Genomic DNA, 22,573 nt, shown 5'->3' with positions numbered 1-22,573 from the left:
AGGTGTCCCCGGGCTCCCCTACCACAAGCAGGGCTCTACTTGCTCTCACAGGAGGGGCTACATGTAGAGGGGCCTTCCCCTCCCCTCCATCCTGAGGGGTAGGGAGCTCCTGCCCAGACTTTGCAGCCTTGATGTTGGTGGTGGCAGGGGGATCCTGAACCAGGAGACAGCTCCCCTCCAACAGATGGGCCCTGCATCTCAGGGCCATGAGTTACCTCTGTGGATGCCTTCTCCTCTTTTTCCCGCTAGGGCGCGGAGGCTCAGAGACCTCCATGTCATCAGGGGCCTCCGCACCCTCCTTTTTTTTTGGTTACCCTGGGCCTGAGCCCAGCCCTGGGGCAGGTGGAATCCCCGGGAGCTGGCCTTGGGCAGAGTTCAGGCTCAGGTTGTACCATGGAATTCAGGGGACACGCCTCTTTATTTTTCCTCCGCGCCTTCCTTCCACTTGGATGGGCATCTCCATCCCCTCCGGAGGCTGTGAGAACCACAGCCTCCGGCACCAACTGAACGGTGTCTGGTGGAGGTGTAGGGGGAGTGGGAGGAGGTGCAGCGGCACCACCCTGAGCTGCCGAGGTGGACTTGGCGGCTGGGAGGTTGGGGCAGTTCTTACAAACATGCCCCACACCCTTGCAGACATGGCACCGCACTCCGTCCAAGGTCCAGAAGACAGGGTAGGCTGCACTCTGGAATTCCACATTGAAGTGGCCTTCTGTGACCTCCCTCCGCGCCAGCTGCTTAAATAACTGGCGACGGAAGGAGTACATATGCCGGAGGCTGTTCTCCTTAAGACCGAGCGGGATTGGCGTGATCCCTGTCTTTACTTCCAACAAATGCTGCAGGTGGGGAAGGAATGAAGGGCGGGACATTAGATAAAATGAGCTGGTGCGCAGTGGCCTCCAAGGGGTCCACTGGCAGAAAGGTCCCAACCATGGTGAGCCCCTTGTTCAGAGCCAGGGACACCGCCCACTCGGTCTTCAGGAATAACACAGCCTTTCCGTACATTTTTGAGACAGCAACAACCTTGGTCATTGCCTTCACACATGCCTCTATCGTCATGTTCGGTTGGACATAGCTCTTGACCCCATGCTTAGATGTTATCAGCGCAAACGGTGAGGGGACAACAGGTGCAGCTGCAGCAGCATATGTGCAAGAAGGCCCCGCCACCGGTGAAGAGGGGTTTGCCATGGGGTCAAAGAGCCACACCCACCCCTACGAATGAAAGCAAACAAAGCAAACAGCAGTTTTTTTTTTTACTACAGCAATATGATGGAGGGCGTGGGGGTAGAGGGGGATTGGGGTGAAAAGGACAAGCAGAGGAGAGTAGAGATTAGGTAACTGGGTGGTGGAAGGGTGAGAAAGGCTGTGAGGATGTTTCTCTTCAATTGGTGGTTGGAGCACCTTACTTTCGAGAACACAAAGTCCAGTCTTCTGGTCAGGGGAGGGTTCTTCGCCCGGGTTGGCTGGAACCTCCGGTTCTTTCCATTTTCTGCTCTTGTTGCAAAGAGTTTCTTCGCCCAGGTGGCTCCAGCTGTCCCGAGCCACGACACAGGGGCCCCCTATAGAATCTTTCAGCCCCACCCCAGGATCTTCCAGCGTCTCCTCCCTCCCCCAACAGTCCAAGCAAAGCAGTTCACAGTGCTCCAACACCCACCTCTCCAAAATAACTCGCAGGTCTTTTGCTCCAATAGATAGACACAGTTCCATACTTGTCTTATAGTTTGTAATTGTTAGTTCTCAGCTCTCAGTTCTCTCCTCTCCAGTTTCAGCTCCCACAGATGCAGCTGATTACACAAAGTGGAAGTGCTCCACAAATTGCCCAGCCAATCCCGTGCTGTACCTGTCCTGGGAGTGTTTGATGGGGACAGTGTAGAGGGAGCTTTACTCTGTATCTAACCTGTACTATAGATGTGTTGAGATGTTTGACATCAATGCTGAGCCCCTCCATTTCCAATCAGTCATATTCCCATAGTCAGAGTTTGCTCTCAGTCCACAAGAGAAGTTGTGCTCCCAATTCTCTTCCTTTCCAACCCACGCCTGACGTGCTTTTCTCCGCAGCCCTGAAAATTTCCATGTCGTCTGCATCAGCGTTTTGAAGTGCTCCTCTTCTTCCGAATATGCTTTTTTTGCAACTTCTAAACCAATACTGCACCTTATTCCATTAGTTACTGTCGACTTTATATTTTAACAGCCCCTGGACTTTGAAAGGCAGCAATTGCACTGGATACAAGTGGAAGCAGAAAACCCCACACTAGTGAAGGGGAGAAAGTACAAGACCAAAACTGTTCTCAGGATTGACGTACTGGATGTCGATGAGCCTCCAGTGTTCAGCCGATCCCAGTACACCTTTAGAGTTCACGAGAACCTTCCCATTGACACGCTGGTAGGGAAGGTTTTGGCAAAGGACCCAGACCAGGCAAAAAATCGCATTGAGTAAGAGCTCAAAAATAATCAATCCACTTGGTTCCACGTGGAAAATAACTTAAAGGGAAATGAAAGCAAATGCTGCAGATGCTGAAAATTTGAAATAAAAACAGAAAGTGCGAGACTTACTCAGCAGATCAGAGAGCATCTGGGCAGAGAGAGAAACAGAATTAATGTTTCAGGTCAATAACCTTCTGTCAGAACTGGAAGTAGTTAGAGGTTTAATAGGATATAAGTGAGTACAAAGTCAGGCAATGTGAGAGGGCAAGGGAAAAAGGAAAGCAACTTATTATATACATAAACTGCCTAAATTCTACATATAAACCTTCCGAACCCCTCGATTAGATTCCAGTCTGTAACTCACTCCCAGGTATCTGTTATTCTATATATAAACCATCCGAACCCCTCGATTAGATTCCAGTCTGTAACTCACTCCCGGGTATCTGTTATTCTATATATAAACCATCCGAACCCCTCGATTAGATTCCAGTCTGTAACTCACTCCCAGGTATCTGTTATTCTATATATAAACCATCCGAACCCCTCGATTAGATTCCAGTCTGTAACTCACTCCCGGGTATCTGTTATTCTATATATAAACCATTCGAACCCCTCGATTAGATTCCAGTCTGTAACTCACTCCCGGGTATCCGTTATTCTATATATAAACCATCCGAACCCCTCGATTAGATTCCAGTCTGTAACTCACTTCCGGGTATCTGTTATTCTATATATAAACCACCCGAACCCCTCGATTAGATTCCAGTCTGTAACTCACTCCCGGGTATCTGTTATTCTATATATAAACCATCCGAACCCCTCGATTAGATTCCAGTCTGTAACTCACTCCCGGGTATCTGTTATTCTATATATAAACCATCCGAACCCCTCGATTAGATTCCAGTCTGTAACTCACTCCCGGGTATCTGTTATTCTATATATAAACCCCCCAAACCCCTCGATTAGATTCCAGTCTGTAACTCACTCCCGGGTATCTGTTATTCTATATATAAACCATCCGAACCCCTCGATTAGATTCCAGTCTGTAACTCACTCCCGGGTATCTGTTATTCTATATATAAACCATCCGAACCCCTCGATTAGATTCCAGTCTGTAACTCACTCCCGGGTATCTGTTATTCTATATATAAACCCCCCAAACCCCTCGATTAGATTCCAGTCTGTATCTCACTCCCGGGTATCTGTAATTCTACATATAAAACACCTGAACCACTGATTAGATTCCAACTTGTATGCTTGGTGCTTTAAATTATTGTCGATGAAATATGTAATTTAAAAAGTTAAAAAATAATTTATTGTAGTTAAATAAATATTTTGTGTTCAGCACTGTGATTACTTACTGTTCTAACATGCATCTTGTGCTCCCAGGTATTCATTAAGTGATGGGGTGAACTTTTATAAAATTGGGAAAGATGATGGAATTATTAAAACAAAAGTGGAACTGGATCGTGAAGCTATTGCCTGGCATAACATCACAGTAGCAGCCAATGAAGTTGGTAAAAGAAGTAAGTTTCCACCCCTGCCTCAGCTCATTGGCTGCTGAAACCTTCTCCCACGTCTTTGTTGCCTTCAGACTTGACTATTCCAATGCTCTCCTGGGCGGGCTCCCACATTGCACACTCTGTAACCTTCATTCAGCCAAAACTGTGTTGCTTGTTTCCTAATTCACACCACCTCCTGTTCACCCATAATCCTGGCACTCACTGCTCTCCATCAACACCAAGTCCAGCAACGCCATGAGTTTAAAATTCTCATTCTTGTTTTCAAATCTCTCCATGGCCTCGCTCCCTCCCTATCTCTGTAACCTCCTCCAGCCCCACAACCCTCAGTGATCTCTGTATTCCTCCAATTCTGGCCTCTTGAGCATCTCTGATTTTCATCAGTCCACCACTGGTAGCTGTGCCTTCAACTGCCTAGTCCCTAAGCTCTGGAATTCCCTCTCTAAACCTCTCTGCCTCTCCATCTCCTCCTTTAAGTTGCTCCTTTAAAACCTACCTCTTTGACCAAGCTTTTGATCATCTGCCCTAATATCTCCTCATGTGGCTCAGTGTCACACAAGAGCAGAAGTAGACCATATGGCCCATCAAGTCTAATCCGCCATTCGATACGATCATAGCTGATCTTGGTTTTCAATCCCACTTTCCTGCCCGCTCCCCATATCCCTTGATTCCCTGCAAGACCAAAAATCTATCTATCCCAGCCTTAAATGTATTCCATGATGGAGCATCCACAACCCTCTGTGCTAGAGAATTCCAAAGATTCACAACCTGTTGAGTGCGTAATTTCTCCTCATCTCAGTCTGAATGATTGGCCCCTTATCCTGAGACTGTGCCCTCATGTTCTAGATTCCCTGACAGTCAAAACAAGCTCTCAGCTTCTAACCTATCAAGCCCTTTCAAAATCTTGTATGTCTCAGTTAGATCGCCTCTCCTTCTTCTAAACTCCAGAGAATAGAGTCCCAATTTACTCAGCCTCTCATCATAGGACAACCCCTCATCCCAGGGACCAATTTAGTAAATCTTCTCTGCACTGCCTCCAGTGCAAGTCTATCCTTTCTTAAATGTGGAGACCAAAACTGCACACAGTATTTCAGGGGCAGTCCCACCAAAGCCCTGTACAATTTCAGTAAGACTTCTTTATTCTTGTACTCCAATCTCTTTGCAATAAAGGTCAACATGTCATTTGCCTTCCTAATAACCTGCTTCACGTGCATGTTAACTGTGCATTTCCTGTACCTTTTTGACCAAGCTTTTGATCATCTGCCTAATATTTCCTTAAGTGGCTTGGTGTTGAATTTTGTTTGATAATGATCCTGTGACATCCCTTGGGACATATTAACTTTGTTAAATGTGATATAAGTTATTGTTTTGGTTTACCAATTACCCATCAACCATTGAGGAATGGTGGCACAGTGGGGTGGGGTCTATGATTCCGACTGATTTCTCTGCCTCTGTACCAATGTTTGAGTTAAGGGGCAGAGGGAAGGGGGGGTGAGGAAAGGAGGAATCTTTTATTCTGACTTTCTCCTCCTCTCTATTATAGTTTGGGCTTTTCTGGCAGCTGGGCTCACTTACAGCCAAGTGGGAATTTCCTCCACAAGGTTTTGAGTTCCTCTATCCCCTTTACAACTGGTCCTATCCACCTACACTGTGGCAGGCCCAGAATACATCCCTTCCCCCATGCCTGGTGACCTCTCACTGGATCAAGGATAATACTAGAAATCAGCCCAATGGCGTTAAATTAACCTGAGCCCTGGAAAATCAAATGGAGTCATGTTGGGTTCAGACTGACAGATGGGAACCCCGTCCCCCAACTAATTTTCAGTGACATTCCTGCCCTTAAGGAAAATCCCCACCTCATCGCTATGACTAAAATTTTCCATTGCATGAGGGTTGCAGGGGTGGGGTGTAGTGTTGATATGGCATTGGTTGCCCGTAATACAACCCACCTACTTTTTCTCCCATTGAAGCCAATGTACAACAGCTGGCCAAATTGAACACGTGTCTGTCAGTGTGGAGTATGTGTATTTGTATATAGACATCTCTATCCTTCTTTATTGTTTGTGAGTCAGAAGGTTGTGAGTTCAGTTCCCAGTCCAAAGACCCAAGCACAGAATTCAGGCTGACGCTCCCAGTGCAGTACTGAGGGAGTGCTGCACTGCTGCAGATGCCGCCTTTCAGGTGAGATGTGAAAACCCATCTGTCCTCTCAGGTGGATGTAAAAGATCCTAGGACACTATTTCGATGAATAGCAGGGGAGTTCTCCCAGGTGTCCTGCCAATATTTATTATTCAAAAATCACAGAAACAGATTATCTGGCTGTCATCACATTGCTGTTTGTGGGAGCTTGTTGTGTGCAAATTGGCTGCCGTGTTGCCTACACTACAACAGTGACTGCACTTCAAAAAGTACTTCATTTGCTGTAAAGTACTTCAGGATGTCGCGAGGTTGTGAAAGGTGTTATATAAATGCAAGGGATGGGGTGGGTTGTAAGTGTTGGCTCGGTCACACTTCCAGGTGAATGTAGATGGAGCTATGCACTGGACATGGGGATTTGTGACCCATAATCTCTCTCCTGCTGCAAAGTTCGCACATGGTCCGTTTCTCATCCCTCACATTCCTTAGTTCAAATAACAGAAAAACACTCATCAGGTCAGCCAGCATCTGTAATGAGAACCAGAAAAGGTAACCTTTAATGTTGGTGCACATTTCAAAATTTTCTGTTTTTATTTCAGATTTCCAGTTTTTCTCTTTTTTATAACTTAAGCCATTGCTTGTTTTACAGATTCAACATCCTCTGCTCTCGTTACAATTAAAGTGCTGGACAAAAATGATAACGCCCCAACATTGGCTGAAAATTATAATCCCCATGTCTGTGAAGATGATGCAGCTGGAACAGTGAGTGAAGTTTGTCCAGTTTAATTAAAATAACACTACATCTGCAGCTACACACTGCACCTTCTCTCTCTCTCTCTCTCTCTCTCATTCGCTCTCTATCCCTCTCTCTGTCTCTCTCTTGCTGTCTTCTATTCTCTCATGTATCTCTCTCTCACACTATCTCTCGATCTCCCTTTCTCTGTTCCTCTTTCTATATCTCCTGTCTCTCTATTTGTCTAACTGACTCTCTCTCTCTTTGTCTTCAATGGAAATAAAAATCGGAAGAGATGTAAAATGGGCTGTGGATTCGCTATCGCCTGTTGCACACTCACACAAAGACAGAATTACCCTCAGTACATTACTGGGTGTAACACTGTATATATTATATAATAACAGTGTGTTACTGGGTATAACACTGTATATATGATATAACAGTGTGGTACTGGGTATAACACTGTATATATTATATAACTGTGGTACTGGGTATAACACTGTACATATTATATAACAGTGTGGTACTGGGTATAACACTGTATATATTATATAATAACAGTGTGTTACTGGGTATAACACTGTATATATTATATAACAGTGTGGTACTGGGTATAACACTGTACATATTATATAACAGTGTGGTACTGGGTATAACACTATATATTATATAACAGTGTGGTACTGGGTGTAACACTGTATATATTATATAACTGTGGTACTGGGTATAACACTGTACATATTATATAACAGTGTGGTACTGGGTATAACACTGTATATATTATATAATAACAGTGTGTTACTGGGTATAACACTGTACATATTATATAACAGTGTGGTACTGGGTATAACACTGTATATATTATATAACAGTGTGGTACTGGGTATAACACTGTATATATTATATAATAACAGTGTGGTACTGGGTATAACACTGTACATATTATATAACAGTGTGGTACTGGGTATAACACTGTATATATTATATAATAACAGTGTGGTACTGGGTATAACACTGTACATATTATATAACAGTGTGGTACTGGGTATAACACTATATATTATATAATAGTGTGGTACTGGGTGTAACACTGTATATATTATATAACAGTGTGGTACTGGGTATAACACTGTACATATTATATAACAGTGTGGTACTGGGTATAACACTATATATTATATAATAGTGTGGTACTGGGTGTAACACTGTATATATTATATAACTGTGGTACTGGGTATAACACTGTACATATTATATAACAGTGTGGTACTGGGTATAACACTGTATATATTATATAATAACAGTGTGTTACTGGGTATAACACTGTACATATTATATAACAGTGTGGTACTGGGTATAACACTGTATATATTATATAATAACAGTGTGGTACTGGGTATAACACTGTACATATTATATAACAGTGTGGTACTGGGTATAACACTATATATTATATAACAGTGTGGTACTGGGTGTAACACTGTATATATTATATAATAACAGTGTGTTACTGGGTATAACACTGTATATATTATATAACAGTGTGGTACTGGGTGTACTACTGAGTCAGCGGCGCTTGAGATGGCTTGGCCATGTGAGCCGCATGGAAGATGGCAGGATCCCCAAAGACACATTGTACAGCGAGCTCGCCACTGGTATCAGACCCACCGGCCGTCCATGTCTCCGCTATAAAGACGTCTGCAAACGCGACATGAAATCGTGTGACATTGATCACAAGTCGTGGGAGTCAGTTGCCAGCATTCGCCAGAGCTGGCGGGCAGCCATAAAGACAGGGCTAAATTGTGGCGAGTCGAAGAGACTTAGTAGTTGGCAGGAAAAAAGACAGAGGCGCAAGGGGAGAGCCAACTGTGCAACAGCCCCAACAAACAAATTTCTCTGCAGCACCTGTGGAAGAGCCTGTCACTCCAGAATTGGCCTTTATAGCCACTCCAGGCACTGCTTCACAAACCACTGACCACCTCCAGGCGCGTATCCATTGTCTCTCGAGATAAGGAGGCCCAAAAGAAAAAGAAGGTACTGGGTGTAACACTGTATATATTATATAACAGTGTGGTACTGGGTATAACACTGTATATATTATATAACAGTGTGGTACTGGGTGTCACACTGTATATATTATATAACAGTGTGGTACTGGGTATAACACTGTACATATTATATAATAACAGTGTGTTACTGGGTATAACACTGTATATATTATATAACAGTGTGGTACTGGGTGTAACACTGTATATATTATATAACAGTGGGGTACTGGGTATAACTCTGTATATATTATATAATAACAGTGTGTTACTGGGTATAATACTATATATATTATATAATAGTGTGTTAGTGGGTGTAACTCTATATATAATATATAACAGTGTGTTACTGGGTATAACACTGTACATATTATATAACAGTGGGGCACTGGGTATAACTCTGTATATATTATATAATAGTGTGTTACTGGGTATAACACTGTATATATTATATAATAACAGTGTGGTACTGGGTATAATACTATCTCTTTCTTTGGGCCTCCTTATCTCGAGAGACAATGGATACGCGCCTGGAGGTGGTCAGTGGTTTGTGAAGCAGCGCCTGGAGTGGCTATACAGGCCAATTCTGGAGTGACAGGCTCTTCCACAGGTGCTGCAGAGAAATTTGTTTGTTGGGGCTGTTGCACAGTTGGCTCTCCCCTTGCGCCTCTGTCTTTTTTCCTGCCAACTACTAAGTCTCTTCAACTCGCCACAATTTAGCCCTGTCTTTATGGCTGCCCGCCAGCTCTGGCGAATGCTGGCAACTGACTCCCACGACTTGTGATCAATGTCACACGATTTCATGTCGCGTTTGCAGACGTCTTTATAACGGAGACATGGACGGCCGGTGGGTCTGATACCAGTGGCGAGCTCGCTGTACAATGTGTCTTTGGGGATCCTGCCATCTTCCATGCGGCTCACATGGCCAAGCCATCTCAAGCGCCGCTGACTCAGTAGTGTGTATAAGCTGGGGGTGTTGGCCGCTTCAAGGACTTCTGTGTTGGAGATATAGTCCTGCCACCTGATGCCAAGTATTCTCCGAAGGCAGCGAAGATGGAATGAATTGAGACGTCGCTCTTGGCTGGCATACGTTGTCCAGGCCTCGCTGCCGTAGAGCAAGGTACTGAGGACACAGGCCTGATACACTCGGACTTTTGTGTTCCGTGTCAGTGCGCCATTTTCCCACACTCTCTTGGCCAGTCTGAACATAGCAGTGGAAGCCTTACCCATGCGCTTGTTGATTTCTGCATCTAGAGACAGGTTACTGGTGATAGTTGATGTATATACTGGTGATAACACAGTATATATTATATAATAGTGTGGTACTGGGTGTAACACTGTATATATTATATAATAACAGTGTGGTACTGGGTATAACACTGCATATATTATATAATAGTGTGGTACTGGGTGTAACACTGTATATATTATATAATAACAGTGTGTTACTGGGTATAACACTGTATATATTATATAATAGTGTGGTACTGGGTGTAACACTGTATATATTATATAATAACAGTGTGTTACTGGGTATAACACTGTACATATTATATAACAGTGTGGTACTGGGTATAACTCTGTATATATTATATAATAGCAGTGTGTTACTGGGTATAACACTGTATATATTATATAATAACAGTGTGGTACTGGGTATAACACTGTATATATTATATAATAGTGTGTTACTGAGTGTAACTCTGTATATATTATATAACAGTGTGGTACTGGGTGTAACACTGTATATATTATAGAATCACCATGTTTTACCAGCGTAACACTGTCTATGTTATAGAATACACCGTGTTTTACCAGTGTAACACTGTATATATTATAGAATCACCATGTTTTACCAGTGTAACACTGTATATGTTATAGAATACACCGTGTTTTACCAGCGCAACACTGTATATGTTATAGAATACACTGTGTTTTACCAGCGCAACACTGTATATGTTATAGAATACACTGTGTTTTACCAGTGTAACACTGTATATATTATAGAATCACCATGTTTTACCAGTGTAACACTGTATATGTTATATAATACGCCATGTTTTACCAGTGCAACACTGTATATGTTATAGAATACACCGTGTTTTACCAGCGCAACACTGTATATGTTATAGAATACACCGTGTTTTACCAGCGCAACACTGTATATGTTATAGAATACACCGTGTTTTACCAGCGCAACACTGTATATGTTATAGAATACACCGTGTTTTACCAGTGTAACACTGTATATATTATAGAATCACCATGTTTTACCAGTGTAACACTGTATATGTTATATAATACGCCATGTTTTACCAGTGCAACACTGTATATGTTATAGAATACACCGTGTTTTACCAGCGCAACACTGTATATGTTATAGAATACACCGTGTTTTACCAGCGCAACACTGTATATGTTATAGAATACACCGTGTTTTACCAGCGCAACACTGTATACGTTATAGAATACACCGTGTTTTACCAGTGTAACACTGTATATGTTATAGAATACACCGTGTTTTACCAGCGCAACACTGTATATGTTATAGAATACACCGTGTTTTACCAGCGCAACACTGTATATGTTATAGAATACACCATGTTTTACCAGTGTAACACTGTATATGTTATAGAATACACCGTGTTTTACCAGCGCAACACTGTATATGTTATAGAATGCACCGTGTTTTACCATCGCAACACTGTATATGTTATAGAATACACCGTGTTTTACCAGTGTAACACTGTATATGTTATAGAATACACCGTGTTTTACCAGCGCAACACTATTCTTCTTTTTTTCTTCTTTTGGGCCTCCTTATCTCGAGAGACAATGAGTAAGCGCCTGGAGGCGGTCAGTGGTTTGTGAAGCAGTGCCTGGAGTGGCTATAAAGGCCAATTCTAGAGTGACAGACTCTTCCACAGGTGCTGCAGAGAAATTTGTTTGTCGGGGCTGTTGCACAGTTGGCTCTCTCCTTGCGCCTCTGTCTTTTTTCCCGCCAACTGCTAAGTCTCTTCGACTCGCCACATTTTAGCCCTGTCTTTATGGCTGCCCGCCAGCTCTGGCGAACGCTGGCAACTGACTCCCACGACTTGTGATCAATGTCACAGGATTTCATGTCGCGTTTGTTATATAATATGTTATATAATACACCGTGTTTTACCAGCGCAACACTGTATGTCATAGACTACACCGTGTTTTATCAGCGCAACACTGTATATGTTATATAATACACTGTGTTTTACCAGTGTAAAACAGTATATATTATAGAATACACCGTGTTTCACCAGTGTAAAACAGTATATATTATAGAATACACCGTGTTTCACCAGTGTAACACTGTATATATTATAGAATACACCGTGTTTCACCAGTGTAAAACAGTATATATTATAGAATACACCGTGTTTCACCAGTGTAACACTGTATATATTATAGAATACACTGTGTTTCACCAGTGTAAAACAGTATATATTATAGAATACACCGTGTTTCACCAGTGTAAAACAGTATATATTATAGAATACACCGTGTTTCACCAGTGTAACACTGTATATATTATAGAATACACCGTGTTTCACCAGTGTAAAACAGTATATATTATAGAATACACCGTGTTTCACCAGTGTAACACTGTATATATTATAGAATACACCGTGTTTCACCAGTGTAAAACAGTATATATTATAGAATACACCGTGTTTCACCAGTGTAACACTGTATATATTATAGAATACACTGTGTTTTACCAGTGTAACACTGTATATATTATAGAATACACTGTGTTTTACCAGCGTAAAACTCCTCTTTTTGATTTGAATTTCTTCCAGGTAATCCAGGTGATTTCTGCTGTCGATCTCGATGAAATGACCCCAGCAGTCAGATTCAACTTCAGGATCGCAGTGAAGGACAGCAACTTCTCTGTCAAGGACAATGGCAGTAAGTGAATTCTTCAGAGTATTGTGAAGAGAAAAACATGAAATCGTGCTGTGAATGGATGCTGAACACATTCAGCCAAATTCAGCTGTCTGATTTCAACAGAGGTGTTCGCCCGTTCAATATAAGATGAATGCCTTTGTTAATGTGGTGAGAAAGAAGTTCACATCATAACACACGGCACAGATTCGTCCCCACAATTTGATCAGCAGTGCACAGCCCCCATAACACAAGATAGAAATTACTCTTCTGCATATCCTTAATGCACTCAAGGGTTGAGAGACCTGAGAAGCTGTGAATATTCTCCTTAGAGCAGAGAGGGTTAAGGGGAGGTTTAATAGAGGTGTTCAAACCATGAGGGTTGATAGAATGGTTAGGGAGACACTGTTTCCATAGGCAGGAGGGTCAGTAACTATCGTACACATTCAGCCATCTGGGGCCTAAACTCTGATAATCCTCACCCCACCCCCCCCCCCCCCTCCCAAAACCTCTCTACCTCTCTCTCCTCCTTTAAGATGCTCCTTAAAACCTATCTCTTTGGCCAAGCTTTTAGTCACCCCTGCCCCTTCCCCACTCTTCACTCCTGTCTTTTTTAACCTTAGTGTTAATTCTTGTTTGAATATGCTCCCGAGAAGCACCTTGGGATATTTCACGATATTTAAGGCACTTGATACATCCAAGTGCCTGTTGTACAATTTGCACAGCCTGTTTGAGTTCATGTGAGGCATGTCAGGGGATACACTCGAGCCTGCGTTCAATGACCCCTCCACACCCCTCACCCACAAACCTACCCCACCCCCTGACAAACCCATCTTCTCCAGCTGATCACTTCTGCGATATTCTAATTGTCAGCGAAGTATTGTGCTGAGTAACTAACCAAGCAACCAAGCCAGGAATTCCATGGGCATGTCACATCAATAACATCCCATCTGAACCGTTGAGGATCAAAATGACAGGGCATTATCTGTCAACTATCTCGGGCTTTTTAAGTCCTCTGTGTGCTGCGACCAGTCAGAGAGTAGCCAAATAACTGCATCTACAGGGCCAGACAGCATTACTTATGGCGTCCCTAGATCCCATAGCAGATTATCAAGTCATACAGCACGGGAGGAGCCATTTAGCCCATCACACCTGTGCTGGGTCTTTGAAGGAGCTAAGCAATAGTCCCACTCTTCTTTCCCAAAGCTCCACAATTTTTTCTTTTTCAAGTATTTATCCAATTCCCGTTTGAAAGTTGCTATTGAATCTGCTTCCACTGCCTTTTCAGGCAGCGCGTTCCAGATCTTAATAACTTATTGCTTAAAAAACTTCTCCATATCTTCCTTCTAGTTCCTTTGCAATTTACCTTAAATCTGTGTTCTCTGGTTACTGACCATCCGGCCACTGGAAACAGTTTCTCCTTACTTGCGCTATCAAAACCCCTCATAATTTTGAACACCTCTATGAAGTTTCCCCATAATCTTCTCTGTTTTAAGGAGAACAACCCCAGCTTCTCCAGTCTCTCCCTGTAACTGAAGTTCCTCATCTCTAGTAGCATTCTGATAAATCTATTCTGTGCCTTCGCCATTGAATGTGTAGAGGGTGTTGTGGTGCACCTTTAAGTGAGTGTTGTTATGTTTTCTGTATACATTACTGGAGGGGAAATAATGCAATGTACCATGTGACTCAGAAGCTGTCTCAGTCTGCTGTGCGGAGGCAATCAGATCAGACATGTGTACAAGTTTTTCTACTTTGTAATGTTGCTGTAAACTCTTCAACTCCTCAATAAGTGAACCTACATATCTGTGTGTGTGTGTTAACCAATGCGTGGTTGGTACTTTGATGTTTATTTGTACAAGCACAAGGAGAAAAAAACACAACAAAGGTGACAGATGCCGTGCTGTAAAATAGAAGAATGCTGTCAACTGCACAGGACAATGCAGTGCAGCTCAAGTTCATTCTCTGCTTTTTTACTTCTCCGTCTCTCCCTCACTCTCTCTCTCTCTCTCTGTATTCCCTCCATTCCTCCCCAGATAACACTGCCAACATCACAGTCAAACAGGCAGGCTTCAATCAAAACGAGGTCAGCAAGTTTTTGGTGCCGATTATCATTTCCGACAATGGGAATCCATCCATGCATAGCAACGACACCCTGGAAATAAATGTGTGCTCATGCGACCGGGACAGGAAGCCGATTAACTGCCGGCACTTTGCTCCACTCACCTCAGGAGTAACCGTCACCGTCCTGCTGATTATCTTCCTCTGTATCATCGTTGCAATAGGTGAGTCAGGTTGATCAGCGATGACACTTTGTGTTTTTATGTCATTTTTCCCATTCCATCCTCCTCCTCTCCCCATTTTCACATCCTACCTATTCTGAAAGCAATAACCCAGCAACAGGACACTTTCATGTCAAAATGTATCTCAAACCACTTAGTGACATGAGTTGTTCTGAAGCACTGGCTGTTGTATGTGACAGGTGTGGCTTGTTGGTATTCTCACTGCTGGAGCATAGAGTTCCAGGTTCAAATCCCACTTCAGAGCTTGAGCACAAAGATCAAGGCTGACACTTCAGTGTAGTACTGAGGGTGATTTTTTTATTCTTCCATGGGATGTGGGCATCACTGGCAAGACCAGCATTTGTTGCGCATCCCTAATTGCCCTTGAACTGATTGGCTTGCTAGGCCATTTCAGAGGGCAGATAAGAGTCAACCACATTTTCTGTGGGTCTGGAGTCACATGTAGGCCAGACCAGGTCAGGACAGCAGATTTCCTTCCCTAAAGGACTTTAGTGAACCAGATGGGTTTTTACGACAATCGATGATAGTTTCATGGCACCATTACTGAGGCGAGCTTTTAATTCCAGGTTTTATTAATTTAAATTCCACCAGCTGCTGTGGTGGGATTTGAACCCGTGTCCCCGGGGCATTAGCCTAGGCCTCTGGATTGCTAGTTCTGCCCTAACAGCAGTGCTGCACTGTCAGCGATGCTATCTTTCAGATTTAAACTGAGGCCCTCATCTGCCTGTTCCTTGTATGTAAAAGATCCTGCGGCACTATTTTGAAGAAGAGCGGGGGAGTTAGCCCTGGTCTGCTAGCCAATATTTATCTCTCAAACATCATCACAAACACAGATTATCTGGTCATTATCACATTGATTTTGTGGGAGCTTGCTGTGCACAAATTGGCCACTGTATTTCCTGCATTGCAACAGTGACGACACCTTGAAAGTATTTAATTGGCTGTACAGTGCTTTGAGACATCGGTGGTTGTGAAAGGTGTGATATAAATGCAAGTCTTTATTTTCTTTTTATATCAAGCCTTTCACACCACAGAATGTCCCAAAGCACTTTACAACTAATGAAATACTTTTTGAAGTGCAGTCACTGCTGTAATCCAGGTTTCGGACACTCCACAAGTGGAAGCATCCTCTCCATCCTCTACCCTATCAAACCCATTCATAATTGTAATGACCTCTAAGGTAATAGGAAGGTGCAGGCGTGGGCCATTCAGCTCATCGGGCTAGCTCCACAAAAAAGACAGTACCTCTGACAGTGCAGCACTCCCTCAGTACTGCGCTCAGATGTCAGCCTTAATTGTTGTCATAAGTCCTTGAGGCAGATATGAACCCAAAACCTCATAACTCAGAAACAAGAGTACTACCAACTGAGCCACAGCTCAGTAAAAGTGGTAATTTAAGTTTTCTGTCTGGTGACAAAATTGTACTAGAAAGAGATTTGAAGAAGATTTCTCCCCTTCAGTTATAGAATCTTGCGGCACAGAAGGAGGCCATTCGCTCATCGTGCCTGTGCCAGCTCTTTGAGTTATTGAATTAGTCCCACTCCCCTGCTCTTTCCCACATAGCCCAGCAAGTTTATTTCCTTGTCAACTATTTATCCAGTTCCCTTTTGAAAGTTACTATTGAATTCACTTCCACTGCCCTTTCAGGCAGCACATTCCAGATAACAACAACTTGCAAAGTAAAAATAATTCTCCTCATCTCCCCTCTGGTCCTTTTGGCAATTGTCTTAAATCTGTGTCTCTGTTATCAATCATCCTGCCAGTGGAAACAGTTCCTCCCTATCTATTGTACCAAAACCCTTTATAATTTTGAACATCGCTATTAAATCATCTCCTAACCTTCTCTGCTCTAAGGAGATCTCAGCTCGGTTTTTCTAATCTCTCCACTTAACTGAAGTCCCTCATCCCTGGTATTTTTCTGGTAAAATTCTTTGCATTTTCCAAGGCATTAGCATTCTTTATAAAGTGTGGTGCCCAGAATTAGATACAATACTCTAGCTGAGGCCAAGCTAGTAACTTATAAAGATTTAGCATAACATCACTGATGTTGCACTCTATTTCTCTACTTATAACGGCAGGAATACTGTACCCATTTTAACAGCTTTCTCGTCTCGTCCTGCCACCTTCAAAGATTTGTGAACATAAACACCCAGTTCGCTCTGTTCCTGCACCCCTTTAAAATTCTATCATTTAGTTTCCCCTCCATCCCTGCCTTTGTTCCCATTAGACTTGACTATTCCAACACAGTCAGTCCCCCCATCTTCCACCCTCCATAGACATGAGCTCATTCAAAACTCTGCTGCCCATTCCCTAACTCGCAGCAAGTCCCCTTTACTCTTCACCTCTCTGCTCATTGATCTACATTGGCCCGTAGCCCAGCAACGCCTCGATTTTAAAATGCTCATCCTCAAATTCAAATCTCTCCATGGCCTCCCTCCTCCATATCTCTGTAACCTCCTCCAGCCCTTCCCTATCTCCAAAATCTCTGCGCTCCTCCAATTCTGGCCTCTTGTGCATCTTTGATTTTAATCACACCCCAATTGATGTGCGTGCCTTCAGCTGCCTGGGTCCTAAGCTCTGCAATTTTCTCCCTAAACCTCTCTTTCCTCTTTTAAAACCTACCTCTTTGACCAAGCTTTTGGTCGCCTGTCCCTAATAGGTTTTGAAGCTACTGGATTGATATAAAAACTCATCTGGTTCACTAATGTCCTTGAGGGAAGGAAATCTGCTGTCCTTACCTGGTCTGGCCTAGATGTGACTCCAGACCCACAGAAAATGTGGTTGACTCTTTTATATTGACTGCCATTCGATTCTCATATTCTCTCTTTGCCAGTCTTATTTTGTTTGATAATGCTCCTGTGAAATGCCTGGGGTGGTTTTACTATATTAAAAGGTCTCAGTGCAGGTTGTTGTTGTATATTTCCCCTTCCCGTTCTTCCTTCCAAAATGCATTACTTTTTTCTTTCCTTAATCCCAGTCCTGGTGGTGCTGATTGTCCATCAGAAGATGCAGAAGAAGAATGCCTTTGTGGGACTGGTGAAGCCCCCGGGCGAGATACGAGAGCAGCTGGTGAGGTACGACGAAGAAGGAGGCGGAGAAATGGACACCAATAGCTTCGACATTACGGTACTGAACTCTCTGCGGGCAAATGGGCCACGGTCGGTGAAGGCGACAGACTGCATGCCAGTTTACGCCCAGGTCAGGAAGCCCAACAACGACATGGGATCAGTGGTCAAGATGAAGAAGGATGAAGCAGACGGCGACAGAGATGGACTGCCCTACGACACGCTCCACGTCTACGGCTACGAGGGTTCTGATTCGGTTGCCGATTCGCTGAGCTCCTTGGATGTCTCCTCTATCGACTCTGACCAGGATTACGACTTCCTGAATGACTGGGGACCCAGGTTTCAAATGTTGGCTGAACTCTATGGATCAGAGCCATACAAGGATTATTAAAACAAGAGAGCGTTGTGATTTTATTTGAAGGGGGCGGTGGAGGAAGGGAGGGGAAGCTATGAAATTTAACTGGATCATTAGTAGGTACAGCAGAGGAACGTAGGAACAGGAGGAAGCCATTCAGCCCCTTGAGCCCGTTTCACCATTCAGTTAGATCATGGTTGACCTGTATCTTAACTCCATCTACCTGCCTTATTCCGTAATCCTTAATACCTTTGTCTAACAAAATATTCAGCACCTCATTGTAACACCCATTCTGAAGAACCAAATTAGTTACCACACCAAAAACTAGAGGCAAACTTTGGGTCAGCTTCCATATATTATTTTCTGGTGTATTGCACATTAACCTTGGCTTGCAATACAATAAAGAGCAGTTACATTGCATGCAGTGAAGTCCCTGGTTTTGCTCCATTAGTCAACCTTAGAGTTGGGGTGGGTGGTGGTAAAGGTACATTATTTCAGTCTGAACTTCACTCGCAGCAGGACGGTCCCAGGGTTGGGGAAGGGGGAGGGTTCCGTGTAGATGTTTTCATGCTATTCACATAGGGACAGCAAGAGGGGAAAATCAGACATCGTGTTACCAGCAGGAACACGTTTATAGCCTTTTTAGCTGCTGCATTGAGGGGCACAAAGATAGAATTGACAGAACAGAAACAGGCCATTCGGCCCAACTAGTCTCTGGTGTTTGTGCTCCATATGGGCCTCCTCCAACCCTACTTCATCCAACCTCCAAATCAGCCCAACCTTCTATTCCTTTCTCCCTCATGTACTAATCTTACTTCCCTTTAGATGCCTCTATGTTGTTCATCTCAACTGCTCCTTTTGGCTGCAAATTCCACATTCTCACCACTCCCTGAATAAAGGAGTTTCTCCTCAATTCTCTGTTGGATTCATTAATGATTATCTCATATTTATAGTCTTGTAAACCCACTGCCAAATTGATCAAATAGCACCAAAACATCTAAATGTAAAGAAAAGGGAGAATAAGCTTTGTTTTAATGAACTCTGCTTTAATAAAACTCCCTTTATAAGGAAAAGTTTCAAAAATTCAACAAATCTTCAAGACATTCCCAGCCAATCAGGAGTGACATTTTGTGGAAATGAGGTAGACACTCTGCATACCTTTCATTCTGTAACCATGGAAACTCTCAGGTCTAATTGGTCTGCATTGTACTTCAAAATTTTGTTTAAACCCCTTAGACTGCTTAGTTGTATTTTAAATGTTTTAAGTTTTAATTTTAAGTTTGATGTAAAACACTGTAACAGTATGTAAAGGTTTATGCCTCTGTGTGGGCAAAGGATTTTTCATAACCTTTTCTTGATGTGTGAAATAAAACAATTTTTAAATGTGACTTCAAAAAAGTCTTGAAGCAATCAGCAACAGGGCTTTCATACGTGTGCCTGTCCCATGAGGAAAGTGTATTTGTAATAATTTTAACGTTTCATTTAGGATGGGCTATAATTGCCAGTGAGGCTGTGACATAATAAATGCCTTGTTGTTAAGATGTTCTTTGTTTTTAACTAGTCGCTCTAACATTTAGAAAAAGTTTGTTAATAAAAGTTTGTAAAGTTCAATAATATTGTATCAATTGTGTAACAGGATAACTGGAAGTTAAATCTCAGACACCCGGAGCCATCTTGTTTCCCACTCTGTGTCTTCTCAAGGGCAATAATCTCCCTCCTGTGATTAAGTGACCAGAACTGTACGTAATAATCCAGAGGAGGCCAGGCCACCGTCTGATACACAAACAACACAACCACCTCATACAGAACTATGTGGCCACATTCTCTTCCACGTAAATCGCCACACATCAATTCCTTCTGTTTTGGTGTCAGCCATGGCTCAACGGGTAGCAATTTTGCCTCTGAACCAGCAGGTCATGGGTAGCTGTCGGATTGGTGGAGAAACCCAACTGGTTTACTAATGTTATTTAGAGAAGGAAAATCTAAGCAATCATCTATAAGTGACCCCAGTCCATACCAATCTCTGGAATTCCCTGTCTAAACCTCTCTGACTCTTGACCTCTCTTTCTTTCTTTAATGGCTGATCTGTCTCAACTCCACTTTCCCGCCCGCACCTCAAAACACTTAATTTCCTGAAAGATCAAAATTCTCTCGCAGCCTTAAATATATTCGCTGATGGAGCATCAACAGCCCTCTGGGGTAGAGAATTCGAACCCATTGAGTGAAGACATTTATTTTTTATTTATTTAGAGATACAGCACTGAAACAGGCCCTTCAGCCCACCAAGTCTGTGTCGACCAACAACCACCCATTTATACTAATCCTACATTAACCCCATATTCCCTACCACATCCCCACCATCCTCCTACCACCTACCTACACTAGGGGCAATTTACAATGGCCAATTTACCTATCAACCTGCAAGTCTTTGGCTGTGGGACGAAACCAGAACACCTGGTGGAAACCCACGTGGTCACAGGGAGAACTTGCAAACTCCGCACAGGCAGTACCCAGAACTGAACCCGGGTCGCTGGAGCTGTGAGGCTGTGGTACTAACCACTGCGCCTCATTTTATCTCATCTCAGTTCTAAATGATCAGCCCCTCATCCTGAGATTGTGAACCTGTGTTCTAGATTCCCCAGCTAGGCAAATGAACCTCTCAATGTCTATCCTGTCAAACTCCTTCAGAATCCTGTATGCTTCAATGAGATTACCTCTCATTTTTCTAAACTGCAGAGAGTATAGACCCAATTTACTCAGCCTCTTATCCAATTGGCCGTGAGAAGACAGGGTCCTGTGAAGATGGACGTGTCATGCGACCAATGGCAGGAGAATAGGGGGAACGGAGCAATTGGAGACAGGAGGTTATGTGATGAAACCTCCAGGAATATTGTTACATACAGGTGAGCAAGGGGTCTCAGGCTCCCTTTTCGCCACTTCTCTGGTTTGACCACAACAGGTTTTATCCTTTGTTAACACAGTGATTTAACTTACCACCTCAGTGAGCGCTTGCTGCTGTTCCTCTAATATAATTGCCAAAAGAACCAATCAGGCAGGTTTTCTTGAGTTTAAACAAGAAAGATGTAAGTTTATTATTCTTAACACTTTAAACCAGTTAAAATTATTAAAATACGCTACACATTCATGCACACATTCACACAAGAGTCACACACACACACACACACACACACACACACAAATAGATTACAGAGGGTAAACAGATTTAGTGGTTGGAGTAGGGTCCAGAATAAATGGAATTTAAATACTGAATATCAGTCCCAGAGTCCTCAGTTCAAATTGAAGTCCTGAAGTCCTCGTTGGGCCACGTGCACGGTTGCAGGCTTGCTTCTCATGGCTCCAGAAGGCAGAAGAAGGGGTTTGATCCTTGTTCCTTAGTTGTTGGCTGTGGCGGTCTTGAAGTGATTATTGACTTTAACCTCTTATAGGGACTAAACCAAATCAGGAATACATCCCGATGAATCTCCTTTAATTAAGTTCAAACCAGACAAACTCTTATAGACAGCCCGTTTCTACCTCCTTCCCAAAATCCACAAATGGGACTGTCCCGGCAGACCCATTGTGTCAGCCTGCTCCTGCCCAACTGAACTTATTTCTTCCTATCTAGACTCTATCTTTTCTCCGCTGGTCCAGTCTCTTCCCACCTACATCCGTGACTCTTCTGACGCCCTACGTCATTTTGACAATTTCCAGTTTCCTGGTCCCAACCGCCTCCTCTTCACTATGGACGTCCAATCTCTCTACACCTCCATCCCCCACCAGGATGGTTTGAGGGCTCTCCGCTTCTTCCTGGAACAGAGGCCCAACCAGTCCCCATCCACCAACACCCTCCTCCGCCTGGCTGAACTTGTTCTCACATTGAACAACTTCTCCTTCAACTCCATGCATTTCCTTCAAGTAAAAGGTGTCGCTATGGGTACCCGCATGGGTCCTAGTTATGCCTGTCTTTTTGTGGGATATGTCAAGCATTCTTTGTTCCAGTCCTACTCAGGCCCCCTCCCCCAACTCTTTTTCCGGTACATTGATGACTGTATCGGTGCCGTTTCCTGCTCCCGCCCCGAA

At 43.3% G+C, this 22,573-nt stretch overlaps 1 protein-coding gene across 2 annotated transcripts in view; it reads left to right on the top strand.

Annotated features, from left to right (window-relative positions):
• Positions 1–20,107, top strand: part of LOC137378717 (cadherin-5-like) — a 61,708-nt gene extending 41,601 nt beyond the window's left edge. For both annotated transcript variants that reach the window (XM_068049072.1, XM_068049073.1), the window contains 6 exons: positions 2,189–2,430; positions 3,811–3,947; positions 6,727–6,839; positions 12,689–12,797; positions 14,807–15,055; positions 18,051–20,107. In XM_068049072.1, coding sequence (XP_067905173.1) covers positions 2,189–2,430; positions 3,811–3,947; positions 6,727–6,839; positions 12,689–12,797; positions 14,807–15,055; positions 18,051–18,529 — 1,329 coding nt within the window. In that variant the 3' untranslated portion in view covers positions 18,530–20,107. The remainder of the gene's footprint in view (positions 1–2,188; positions 2,431–3,810; positions 3,948–6,726; positions 6,840–12,688; positions 12,798–14,806; positions 15,056–18,050) is intronic.
• Positions 20,108–22,573: the final 2,466 nt, after the last annotated feature.

Source organism: Heterodontus francisci, chromosome 17 (genome assembly GCF_036365525.1).
Source record: "Heterodontus francisci isolate sHetFra1 chromosome 17, sHetFra1.hap1, whole genome shotgun sequence".
NCBI classification, from domain to species: domain Eukaryota; kingdom Metazoa; phylum Chordata; class Chondrichthyes; order Heterodontiformes; family Heterodontidae; genus Heterodontus; species Heterodontus francisci.
The sequence above is the reverse complement of the archived record's forward strand: the minus strand, read 5'-3'. Positions and strand labels throughout refer to the sequence as shown.